Source organism: Camelina sativa, chromosome 9, assembly GCF_030686135.1.
Source record: "Camelina sativa cultivar CO46 ecotype springtype chromosome 9, ASM3068613v1".
Taxonomy (NCBI): domain Eukaryota; kingdom Viridiplantae; phylum Streptophyta; class Magnoliopsida; order Brassicales; family Brassicaceae; genus Camelina; species Camelina sativa.
The window spans coordinates 38,114,349-38,126,890 of NC_141888.1; the positions used below are offsets into that span (position 1 = coordinate 38,114,349).

At 37.1% G+C, this 12,542-nt stretch overlaps 2 protein-coding genes and 2 pseudogenes across 3 annotated transcripts; all 4 read right to left on the reverse strand.

Moving 5' to 3' along the window:
* Positions 1–3,296: 3,296 nt before the first annotated feature.
* On the reverse strand, positions 3,297–4,897 carry LOC104715893 (F-box protein At2g21930-like). The gene is made up of 2 exons (XM_087465397.1): positions 3,795–4,897; positions 3,297–3,705 (listed from the first exon to the last, which is right to left on the reverse strand). The coding sequence occupies exons 1-2, from the start codon at positions 4,804–4,806 to the stop codon at positions 3,629–3,631; spliced, it is 1,089 nt and encodes a 362-aa protein (XP_087321523.1). The 5' UTR covers positions 4,807–4,897; the 3' UTR covers positions 3,297–3,628.
* An 858-nt stretch (positions 4,898–5,755) lies between these two features.
* Positions 5,756–7,049, reverse strand: LOC104715894 (F-box protein At2g21930 pseudogene; annotated as a pseudogene).
* An 870-nt stretch (positions 7,050–7,919) lies between these two features.
* Positions 7,920–9,275, reverse strand: LOC104715895 (F-box protein At2g21930-like). Its single transcript, XM_010433262.2, has 2 exons — positions 8,284–9,275; positions 7,920–8,178 (listed from the first exon to the last, which is right to left on the reverse strand). Exons 1-2 carry the CDS (start codon positions 9,260–9,262, stop codon positions 7,991–7,993), a joined length of 1,167 nt encoding a protein of 388 aa, XP_010431564.2. The 5' UTR covers positions 9,263–9,275; the 3' UTR covers positions 7,920–7,990.
* Positions 9,276–9,631: 356 nt separating this feature from the next.
* LOC104715896 (F-box protein At2g21930 pseudogene) lies at positions 9,632–10,998 on the reverse strand (annotated as a pseudogene). The gene is made up of 2 exons (XR_015564967.1): positions 10,149–10,998; positions 9,632–10,026 (listed from the first exon to the last, which is right to left on the reverse strand). The product of XR_015564967.1 is annotated as an F-box protein At2g21930 pseudogene (transcript).
* Between the last annotated feature and the right edge of the window lie 1,544 nt (positions 10,999–12,542).

Below are 12,542 nucleotides of genomic sequence, written 5' to 3' on the forward strand. Positions count from 1 at the left end.
ATGTTTTTGTTCAACATAGAGAACCAGCTTTCTTCTTTGGCCATGTGACATGTAGCTCCACTGTCAATCAACCAGATATTACCATTGCTTGAGATATGGTCATGAGTTGCTGTAAACAATCCTTCTTCTTGGTTGTCTTCTTCTTGGTCTTGTCTATTTATTTGTGTTTGACTTTGTTGTTCTGCTTGAGCTTGCATTTGGGTTTGATTGTACTTGAGTCTGCAGTCTCTAGCATAGTGTCCCAGCTTTCCACAAACAAAACAACTTCCTCTAGGTCTGACTTGCATGTTTTGTTGTGCGCTTGTTGTCTTGTTTTTGTTGTAGTAGCACTCTTCCTCACTGTGATTGTTTTTCCTGCATATGCTACACCACTTTGACTGAGATGATTCTGGTCTGAATGTGCCTTGTGGACGTTGAACATTATTAAACTTCTGAAACCTTGCTGCAAACGCTCCCTCAGCACTCCCACTGTTCCTATCATCTAATCTTTTCTCTTGTCCGTGTAAGGCATTGACTACCTCAGCCACTGTTGTAGTTGAAAGATCTTTTGTCTGCTCTATAACACCCACATATGAGTCAAACCTCTCTTGCAAGGAGCACAGTATCTTAGAGACAATCATGCTCTCAGGTAACACTTCTCCATGAGTTCTCATTTCATTTCCCAGCTCCACTACTTTCTTAGTGAACTCCACAATTGTCTCTCTCTCATCTTGTTTCAGGTTGTAAAAGTTGGCCCTTAGTCTCTGCAGCATTATCATGGAGCCTTTTGAGTCTCCTTGAAATCTCATCTTCAACACTTCCCATGCTTCTCTTGACGTTTCAGTCACCGACAGGTAAGTGCTGAAAATTTCTTTAGTAACAGCACTAAACAGCAGTTGCAAGGCTGTTTGGTCTTTCATTTCAAGTTCCTCCCACTCTCCTAATTTCTTTCTCTCATCTTGTACAGGTGTAGCTAACTTAGATGATTCTGGAATTCCCTCAGTTACTATCTTCCACAACCCCTTAGACTTAAGGATTGCCTTCATCTTAATGACCCATAAGCTATAGTTATTCCCATCACACACTGGAACCACTAGTGAGTTCTGCATTTCTACTTAACTACTGGTTTTTGATTTTACCTTTTCTTTTCTTTCTGCTGTGTTCTAATGAACCAGCTTATGCCTTTGATTTCTTTGTGCAGATCTTCAAGCTTCAAGGCCACCAAGACCGTGTAGCTCTGATACCATGTTGGAAATAGATCTGGAAGCTGCCCCTTTTAACAGTTTTACTTCTTACTTCCTTAAAAGTGTTCTTACAGCCACACAAAACATATTTATACTACACTTACCTTAACCTACTTATCCTCCTCCATCAACCTAAAAACGAGACCCATAATACATTCGGGCCTTAATTAAGTTTATGGCCCAATGGCCTTCTTACTTGTCTACTTATTACAAAACACAGAGTTTAACTTATTTCTCTGTCTCGACTCTTCTTCTTCTTCTCTTCTTTTTCTACGACTCCATCGCCTTCTCTTCTTCACCAGCTTCTACATCTTCTGAATCTCTCTGTTCCTAATCACCTCAGCCTCTTCTTCCTTCACTGTCTCTTGTTCCTTATTGAGCAAAGGATCAACTTCCAACACTTTCACCCTACACAACACTTTGTAATCACCATAGATGGGATCATAACCCAAGTAACTGTAACACGGGAGACTCTCATAATCGACCTTAGGCAAAGTAGTGGACTTTCTAGTGCTAGGGTTATATATCTCAATCAAAGAAGGACTTCCATGGCATATCAAACCATGAACAGAAGCAGCATAAGTTGTGTGCGGTAGATGTTGGTAACTCAAATGGTAAGTTGCTGAAGAGGATGACGATGATTCACCTTGATTTTGAGGTTGACTGGCTGAGAAAAAGTATTGCTTTTCCCTCGCCAACGCCCAATGTTTATACTCCTTGAATGAGATTATGAGGCTTTTGGGACGAGTAGAAGACTTGATCAAGTACGATTTTATGAACTCTCGGCTGCGAATCATGGATGCATACTGCGTCGATACACAGCGAAACCTCGCTAGGGTTTCAACAGTCGATACTTTGAGTATCTCCTCGATGAATCGGCTCTGTGTTTCTCAGATCGTAGCAGATCTTCTTGTTCGCTTTTTGTTCTTGTTCTTGTCTTTCCATGGCGGTGATACCAACGAACGGTGTCGAGTGTTCTCGCTCCACAAACCTTATCTTCTAACCCAAGACCAAGAGAAGAAGAAAATCAAGTATAATATCTAATGGCTGGCGTTTTGCTTTTCTTTTAAAATTTGGTATTTAATTATCTGAAATACGTTAATTAAACCAATACAATACGCGGGATAAATAGATTCGGAAATATAGTAAAAACAGTAAAAACAAATATTTATAAAACATTGATTTATAGTTGAGACAAAATACCAAAAAGAAAAAAAACCTAAATTTCCGTGGGGTTATTGGTTTAAGATTTGAATAGAGTTTTAAAGATTTTTAATGTTATGTAAAATCTGTTGTTATTAGATCAAGATTTTGTTAAATTTTGTTAAAATTTAGTGTTATTAGTTTGTGATTTGTAAAAAATCATTTAAAATCTTAATAAATCTGGGTTATTGGATTCAGACTTTTATAAAGTCATTAAAAGTTTTGTATTATTCAATTAAAACAAAAGAATCTAAGATTGTTAATGAGTTCAATTATTATGTTATTGATTCATGATTTTAGACAATTTCTTTACAAAATAAAGTCATGGAAAGTATCATAAAAATACAAGGATTGTTTGGAAGACTTCACAAGATTTTAGAAAACTAATCAACAAAACTCTTTAGCAATCTATAACAATCTTTCACTTATTCATTTTTAATAATTTTGTTGAACTCTTCAAAAATCTTCATAAATCTCAAACCAATACCACCCCTTCGTCTTTCTACAGTATTATTAGTTATGTACGTGTAACGTGTTTCTTTATTATAATTCTTTTGTTTTGACTTTTGACAGTTCCAAAATTTTCTTTTGTCTTTTTATCAAAGCTCACAATTTTCTAAAACGTATCTTTCCAAATCTTAATCTCTCTATCAAGTGGGAGATTTAAGAGATTGCGAATTATGAAAAGTAAAAATCACAAAATCAAAGAAGATGAGACAGTGATACACAAGTGTAATACAGAATGACTAAGCAACTATTAGTATAGATCGATATAGTTGTAATGTATATCTATCAATATCTTGTAACCATATATATACTCGTATCTATAGTTTAGATCTTTTAAGCTGTGTATAAATATGAACTCTCACATAAGATTAATAAAGTATCAATTCATAATCTCTCTACAGCAACTAAGCAAAACCGCGAGAAAACCGAGAGCATGAACACAAACGAATAGTCTTCAAACACAAACAAACTGTCTTAAAAAAAAATGACAAAAGACCATGAATCCTCCAAGTAATTAACACAACTGCAGCTGAAGAACACACATATCAATGGAGATATATAAGAGCCATCACTGTTTAGAGAAACATGAGATTATTAGCATGACCAGGGATGACCGAGATTATGCGATGATTTGGATCTTTATTCCAAAGTGGATCCTCCCTTCCTGTGATTCCTTCTATGACGACTCTTCTCACTCAATTTTTCTTTGGATCATAATAGAGAACATCAAATGGTCCTCTCTCCACAAATGCCGGTGCCAAAACAAACTCTCCTGCATCATTGGCACAATAGACATGAAAAAAGTAATAATAATAAATATCTATTGTATAGCAAAACATAAAATGGTGCATAAAGTCTCACCTTCACCAACAACAGAAAAGGGAATGAAACAATAGCAAGACGGCTGGCCATTTGTTATAGGAGAAGAAAAAGACTGCATCGACCATTCATGTGTTGCAGCATCCTCTAGAACCCACAACTCAATGCTATATATATGGTTATGACATTTAGAGAACACAAATGCAAGCTTCCCCTCGTAGCATGTCAGCTTTGGAAAAGATAAATGCTTTAGAGGTAACTCTGGTCCTTTGATAAGATCAAATTTTTCCGATCTAACATCAAAACTCATGAATGCTTCACTCTTACCATCTTCGTTGAGCAAAGCCCGATAATACAAAACACCATGGATACATATATCAGGAGACTCATGAAAATCAAGAAAGTGAAGAGGAAAATCTTCAATCATCCTCCATGATTTATCCTTCCCCAATGTCAGAAGCCGAAGCTCTTGAGCTAAACCATATCGCTTACCAACAGGGTCTCCTTTAGTCATACACAACACTTTGTAATCACCATCGATGGGATCATAACCCAAGAAATGATATATATCTATCCTCATGGACTCTATCTTAGGCAAAGTAATGGACCGTCTAGTGCTAGGATTGTACACCATGAGTTTACACGAAGGTCCGTAACAAATCAAGCCGTTAACAGAAGGTGCAAAAGTTTTGTACGGGTGAAAATGACATTTCATATGGTAAACAGCTAGGGCAGATGATACTAATTCACCTCGATCTTGGGGCTGAAGCGATGAGAAGAAAAAATGCTTCCCGGAACTCTTTCCTTCAAATGTGAAGATGAGACTTTGCGGACTATCCGAGGATTTCATCAAATATGTTTTCACGAAATCTCGGTTGCGAATGAAGGATGCATATTCTTTCGATACGCAAACGAACCTTGCTAGGCTTTTAACAGGCAATCCTTTGAATATCTCTTGAATGACATCAGCTGGAATTGATATCGTATGTGAGCTGCCTCCGGTTGTTTTCAGATCATCCAAGTTCTTTTTCTTTTCAGCTTCATGTGCTCCCATGGGAGAACGTACGGTGTCGATTGCTCTCAGTGGCAAAGGCTTATCTTCTGGTGGACACAGAAGATATGAAAAACGAAATCTCCCTCGATCGTTTTGGTCTTCTTTTGTAAAATTGACCATTCAAATCTATATTAATAATTAATTAATTTCATGACACTATAAAATTCAAATGAGATTACTTTTACATAATCCTTTTTTGGAATGTGAATCTTATTATTCAACAAAAATAAATATTTACATGGTAAGAAATATAAACTTGTATGGAAAAGGAAGTCTTAAAATGTAATAAAATCAAAAGAATAAAAATAATAGTTAATGGGGTACTTGCGTTTGACTACAACTCTGTAGATGATCGAACAATATCCAGTGTGACTGAGCATGTACTATTGTGTCGAACCTCAAAACCAATCCGGAGTATTCATCTCTCTACGAACAAAGTGAAGCTCCTTATTTTTTTTTTTGTCATCATTGAATCGACAAAGCCCGATTCATAGTCAAACCCTACTACGCGGGGTAACGCGACTTAGTAGAGTCGAACTCCGGTGGGATCGGTTGCAGAGGTGGTGCTGTAATCACTTGACTAAAGACACTTCCCAGTGAAACTTCTTATTTTTAGCTCATAGTTTTCTAATTAAATATATCTTTCCAAATTTCTCTATCAAATTAAATAAGAAAACTAGGAGATTGCGAATCATGAAAAAGAAAACTACATGAGGCCTCCATATTAAATGAGAATATGTGATGAGGGCAGCAATAAACAAGTTCAATACATAGAGTCTACATGAACATTCAAAAGATGCAACACAAAGCAAAACCAGAGACAATGCCGAGAGTATGAATACATAAACAAAGTTTCGCCAAAAAAAAAAAAGAGAGAAAAGATCATGAAATCTCCCAAGTAATTACAACTTAAGAACAAACATTTCGATGGAGATAAGAGCGAACAAACTTAGAGAAACATGGGATTATCAATCTGACCAGAGAAGATAGATTGTGTGATATACAATGTGTCCTCAGCCAGTTCTGTGCATATTCCTTCTATGACGACTCTTCTCACAGCATTTTTCTTGATATCAAAATAGACAACATAAAATGGTTTTTGATCACTATAAACCAGTAGGGGTGCAAAAACAAATTCACCTGCATCATTGGGAGAATGGGGGGGGGGGGTGGAAAGTTAAGCCAAGACAGCTATTGTAGCCAAAACAAAAATGTTTCAAGGACCAAAGCTTACCTCCATCAGTAAAACCAAAGGCAATACAATCATCAAAAGTGATGCCATCAAATGGAGGTGGAACGTACAAGTGTTTCGACCATTCATGTTTCACAGCATCCTCTAGAACCCACAATCTGATGCTATGATCACTATATCCATACGTTCCAGAGCTAAAGAATGCAAGCCTTCCCTCGTAGGTTGTCAGCCTTTGACGCGAGAAACTGTTTGGTAACTCTGGTAGTTTTATGTGATCAAATTTTTCTAACGTAACATCAAAACTCATAATCGCATCAATCTTCTTATCAGTGTTGAGATGAACTATATAATACAAAACACCATTGTGACATATATCAGGAGAATAAGGAGAATGAAGAAAGTGGGGAGGAAAATCTTCAATCTTCCTCCAAGATTTATCCTTTCCTACAGTCAAAACACGAAAGTCTCCTGCTTTCACCATACACAACACTTTGTAATCACCATAGATGGGATCATAACCCAAGTAACTGTAACACGGGAAACTCTCATAATCGATCTTAGGCAAAGTAATGGATTTTCTAGTGCTAGGGTTATATATCTCAATCATAGAAGGACCTCCATGGCATATCAAACCATGAACAGAAGCAGCATAAGTTGTGTGCGGTAGATGTCGGGAACGCAAATGGTAAGTTGCTGAAGAGGATGACGATGATGATTCACCTTGATTTAGAGGTTGACTGGCTGAGAAGAAGAATTGCTTCCCCAACCCCAAAGGTTCAAACTCCTTGAATGAGATTATGAGGCTTTTGGGACGAGTAGAAGACTTGATCAAGTACGATTTTATGAACTCTCGGCTGCGAATCATGGATGCGTACTGCGTCGATACGCAGCGAAACCTCGCTAGGGTTTCAACAGTTGATGCTTTGAGTATCTCCTCGATGGCATCATGTGGAATCAGGTATGTGCTTCTCAGATCATCGGAGATCTTCTTGTTCGCTTCTTGTTCTTGTTCTTGTCTTTCCATGGCGGTGATACCAACGAACGGTGTTGAGTGGTCTCGCTCCACCAATCTTATCTTCTAAACCAAGAGAAGAAGAAATGAAGTATAATATCTAATGGTCTTGCTTTCTTTTAAAATTTGGTATTTAATTATCTGAAATACGTTAATTAAACCAGTACAGAATTTGACTCGTACAACACGCGGGATAAAAAAAATTGGGAAATATAGTAAGACGGTAAAAAATATTTATAAAACATGGATTGACAATTGAGAAAAATAAAATACCAAAATGTTTCATTAATTATACTGTTATTAAATGCTTATATGCATGAACGATTATTGGACGAACTAAACCTCTCTCTAGAAGACTAGAACCACCACCGTAACCCTCCTCTTTTCAGTCTCTTTTTCAGATCTTCTCCTCCACCTCATCTTAAAGCGCCGTCTTTACTTCAAACAACCGTACCATAACGTTTTTGTCTCTTCACAAAATCGACTCATTTTAGTGAACCCATAGAACCAAACACCCCCATCTCGACATCCAATAGCATCCATAAATGATATTTTACCAAGTCTGATCTGCCCTTTAAATTTTTCTTACAAAATCTAACAGACTCGGTATGAACCTACCCTCTCTTTAATATTCCTCTCTCTACGAACAAAGCGAAGGCCCTTATTTTTAGCTCATAGTTTTCTAAATGTATCGTTCCAAATTTCTCTATCAAATATAAGAAAGACAATTTAGATGAAAAAGAAAAGTACATGAGGCGGCCTACAAATTAAATGAGATGAGGGCAGCAAATCCACAAGTTCAATACATAGAGGCACATGAACATTCAAAAGATGCAACACTAAGCAAAACCAGAGACAATGTCGAGAGTATATATAAATACATAAACAAAGTTTCGCTAAGAAGAAAAAAAAAAAAAGAGAAAAGATCATGAAATCCAACTTAAGAACAAACATTTCAATGGAGATAAGAGGGAGCAAACTTAGAGAAACATGGGATTATCAATCTGACCAGGGAAGACAGATTGTGTGATATACAATGTCTCCTCATCCAGTTTTGTGAATATTCCTTCTATGACGACTCTTCTCACAGCATTGTTCTTGATATCAAAATAGACAACATAAAATGGTTCTTCACTACAAAACAGTATGGGTGCCAAAACAAATTCACCTGCATCATTGGGAGAATGGGGTCAAATAACAGCCATGCATGACATCTTTTGTAACCCAAAACATCAATGTTTCAAGTGCCATAAAAAAAAAAAAAAAAGCTTACCTCCATCAGTAAAACAACAGGCAATAAAATCATCATAATTATGGCCATCTAATGGAGGTGGAGCGTATAAGTGCTTCGACCATTCATGTTTCACAGCATCCTCTAGAACCCACAGTCTGATGCTAGAATCACCATATATTCCATTGCAAAAGAATGCAAACCTTCCCTCGTAGGTTGTCAGAATTGGAAGCAAGACATTGTCTGGTAACTCTGGTAGCTTTATGAGATCAAATTTTTCGGACCTAACATCAAAACTCATAATCGCAGGAATCATATCATCAGGGTGGGGATGATTCTCATGGGTGCTGAGATGATGAACTCCATAATACAAAACACCATTGAGACATAGATCAGGAGAATATGGAGAACTATGAGTGTGGGGAGGAAAATCTTCAATCTTCCTCCAAGATTTATCCTTTCCCACAGTCAAAACACGAAAGTCTCCTGCTTTCACCATACACAACACTTTGTAATCACCATCGATGGGATCATAACCCAAGTAAATGTAATATGGGAAACTCTCATAATCGATCTTAGGCAAAGTAATGGATTTTTTATTGCTAGGGTTATATATCTCCATCTTAGAAGGAGGTCCATGGCAAATCAAACCATGAACTGAAGGAGAAGAAGTTGTGTGCAGTCGATATTGGCAACTCATATGGTAAGTTGCTGAAGAAGATGATTCACCTTGATTTTGAGGTTGACTGGCTGAGAAGACGAATTGATTCCCCAAACGTTCCATCTCCATGAATGTGAAGAGGTTTCTGAGAGGACGAGTAGACGACTTGACCAAGTACGATTTCATGAACTCTCGGCTGCGAATCATGGATGCATACTGCGTCGATACGCAGCGAAACCTCGCTAGGGTTTCAACAGTCGATGCTTTGAGTATCTCCTCGATGGCATCATCTGGAATTGGGTCTGTGCTTCTCAGATCATCGGAGATCTTCTTGTTCGCTTCTTGTTCTTGTCCCTCCATGGCGGTGATACCAACGAACGGTGTTGAGTGTTCTCGCTCCACCAATCTTATCTTCTAATTAACCAAGAGAAGAAGAAATCTATAAATGCCTCGCGTTTTGCTTTCTTTTAATTATCAGAAATACGTTAATTAAACCAGTACAATACGCGGGATAAATAAATTCGGAAATATAGTAAGACGGTAAATAATAAATTTGGGATTTACAGTCGAGAAAAATACCAAAATTTTTCTATTCACAGTATGAGTTATATGTACGTGTTTCTTTATGACAGTTCCAAATTTAATATAAATATAGTTGTAATGTATATCTATCAATATTTTGTAACCAGATACTCGTATCTATAGTTTAGATCTTCTAAGCTGTGTATAAATATGAACTCTCTCATAAGATTAATAAAGTATAAATTCATAATCTCTCTTCAGCAACAACGCAAAACCATGAGAAAACCGAGAGTATGAACAAACAAATAGTCTTCAAACACAAAAAAAACTGTCTCCAAAAAAAAAATGACAAAAGATCATGAATCCTCCAATTAATTAACACAACTGCAGCTGAAGAACAAACATATCAATGGAGATGTATAAGAGCCAGCACTCTTTAGAGAAACATGAGATTATTAGCATGACCAGGGATGACCGAGATTATGCGATGATATGGATCTTTGTTCCAAAGTGGCTCCTCCCTTCCTGTGATTCCTTCTATAACGACTCTTCTCACTCTATTTTTCTTTGGATCATAATAGAGAACATCAAATGGTCCTCTCCTGCGTCATTGGAACAATAGACATGGAAAAAAAAAATTAATAACAAATAAGTCTTGCCATCTATTGTATAGCAAAACATAAACTGGTGCATACAGTACTTTCAAGGACCAAAACAGTCTCACCTTTACCAACAACAAAAAAGGGATTGAAACTATTGCAAGACGTCTCGCCATTTATTATAGGAAAAGAATAAGACTGCATCGACCATTCATGTGTCGCAGCATCTTCTAGAACCCGCAAAATCTTCAATCATCCTCCATGATTTATCCTTCCCCAATGTCAGGATCCGAAGCTCTTGAGCTAAACCAAAACGCATACCAACAGGGTCTCCTTTAGTCATACACAACACTTTGTAATCACCACTGATGGGATCATAACCCAAGAAATGATATATATCTATCCTCATGGAGTCAATATTAGGCAAAGTAATGGGCCGTCTAGTGCTAGGATTGTATACCATGAGTCTCCATGGAGGTCCGTAACAAATCAAGCCGTTAACAGAAGGTGCAAAAGTTTTGTACGGTCGAAAATGGCATTTCATATGGTAAATAGCTAAGGAAGATGATACTGATTCACCTCGATCTTGGGGCTGAAGCGATGAGAAGAAAAAATGCTTCCCTGAACACTTTCCTTCAAATGTGAAGATGAGACTTTGCGGGCTATCCGAGGATTTCATCAAATATGTTTTCACGAAATCTCGGTTGCGAATGAAGGATGCATATTCTTTCGATACGCAGACGAACCTTGCTAGGCTTTTAACAGGCAATCCTTTGAATATCTCTGGAATGACATCAGCTGGAACTGATATCGCATGTGAGCTGCCTCCGGTTGTTCTCAGATCATCGGAGTTCTTTTCCTTTTTAGCTTCATGTGCTTCCATGGCAGAACGTACGGTGTCGATTGCTCTCAGTGGCAAAAGCTTATCTTCTGGTGGACATAGAAGATATGAAAAATGAAATCGCACTCGTTTTGGTCTTCTTTTTTTAAATTGACCATTCAAATTTATAGAAATAAATAATCAATTGCATGACACTATAAAATGAAAATATGAGATTATTTTTACATAATCTTTTTTTGGAATGTGGAACTTATTATTCAACAAAAATAAATATTTACATGGTAAGAAATATAAACTTGTATGGAAAAGGAAGTCTAAATATGTCATAAAATCAAAAGAATTAAAATAATAGTTAATGGGGTATTTGCGTTTGACTACACCATTGTAGATATATAAGAACAATATCCAGTGTGACTGAGCATGTACTGCACCATGTCAAGACCAATCCGGAGTTGGAGTTATGCCAAGGACTGGGTGGCTGAGGGCAGTGTCGTCCAGTTAGTATATTTTACCCGCTTCAAGCCAAACAATATCCATGTGACTGAGCATGTATTTTTCTTGGGATCATAATAGATAACATAAAAATGGTGGTGTTTCTGGTGCCAAAACAAACTCACCTGCATCTGTAAGAAAATAGACTTGAAATATAATACATGATTCCCACACCGTAAAACAGAAACCTCCTTTGACCATTTATGTTTCGCAGCGTCCACTAGAACCCACAAATAAGTTCCACAACTAGATGGTCTAGTATATACATAGAGTCCGAGGAGGATTACATGATAGCAAGCTTTCCCTCGTGGCTTGTCAGCTTTGTGTACCTTGCAATTTGTGGTAGTTTTATGAAATCAAACTTTTCATACCTAACATCAAAAGTCACGACTGCTTGATCTGTGTCGTGAAGAGCTTCATAGTATAACACACCGTACCATTGATGCATATATCAAGAGATTCAGGAGAGTGAGGAGGACAGTCTTTTAATGGTTATCCAACTATTCCCATTTACCAATGTCAAGCTCCTGAGATAAATAATCCTTTTCTTTGCTCATAAACAACAGTTTGTAATCACCATCGATGGGATCATAACCTAAGTAATGTACGTATCTCTCTTTAGAGAAACGATCTTATAAGCAAAGACACACAAATCATCGTCTAGTGCTAGGGTTATATGTCATGATTTTATAAGGAGGTCCATACCAAATCAAACCATGAACAATGGAGCAACGGTTGTGTACGGCTGACAATGATAATTCATATGGTTAGTTGCTATGGATGATGATGATACACCTTGATGAGAAGAAGAAATGCTTCCAAAGATTTCTCTCATATTTGATGATGCAACTTTGCGGACTAGTCGAGGGTTTGGTCAAGTACAATTTCACGAAGTCTCAGTTGCGAATGAAGGATGCACTTTGCTTCGATACGTAGAGGAACATCTATCGCTAGGGTTTTAACTTCTTGTAATCCTCGAAATATCTCTATAATGTGATCATGCAGAATTGGTTCTAAATTTTCTCCTGATTGTTCTTCGATCACAGGAGACCATTTTTTTCTTGTTTTCTAATGCCATATAAAATGTTCTAATCCCTAACTTGAGGGAAGTTGTACAAGCTTAACTTCTTAGTTATTCAGGAAAAAATTGGAAAGTAAATAAATACTAATAGTTTGGATGCCACTT

Excerpts from the sequence above, each read along its gene's own strand:
- LOC104715893 (XM_087465397.1), bottom strand. The coding sequence starts at position 4,806 with ATGGGAGCACATGAAGCTGAAAAGAAAAAGAACTTGGATGATCTGAAA. Across the intron at positions 3,706-3,794 it reads CTTTTCTGTTGTTGGTGAAG|GAGAGTTTGTTTTGGCACCG; the intron begins GTGAGACTTTAT and ends CCAATGATGCAG.
- LOC104715895 (XM_010433262.2), bottom strand. The coding sequence starts at position 9,262 with ATGGAGGGACAAGAACAAGAAGCGAACAAGAAGATCTCCGATGATCTG. Across the intron at positions 8,179-8,283 it reads CTGTTGTTTTACTGATGGAG|GTGAATTTGTTTTGGCACCC; the intron begins GTAAGCTTTTTT and ends CCAATGATGCAG.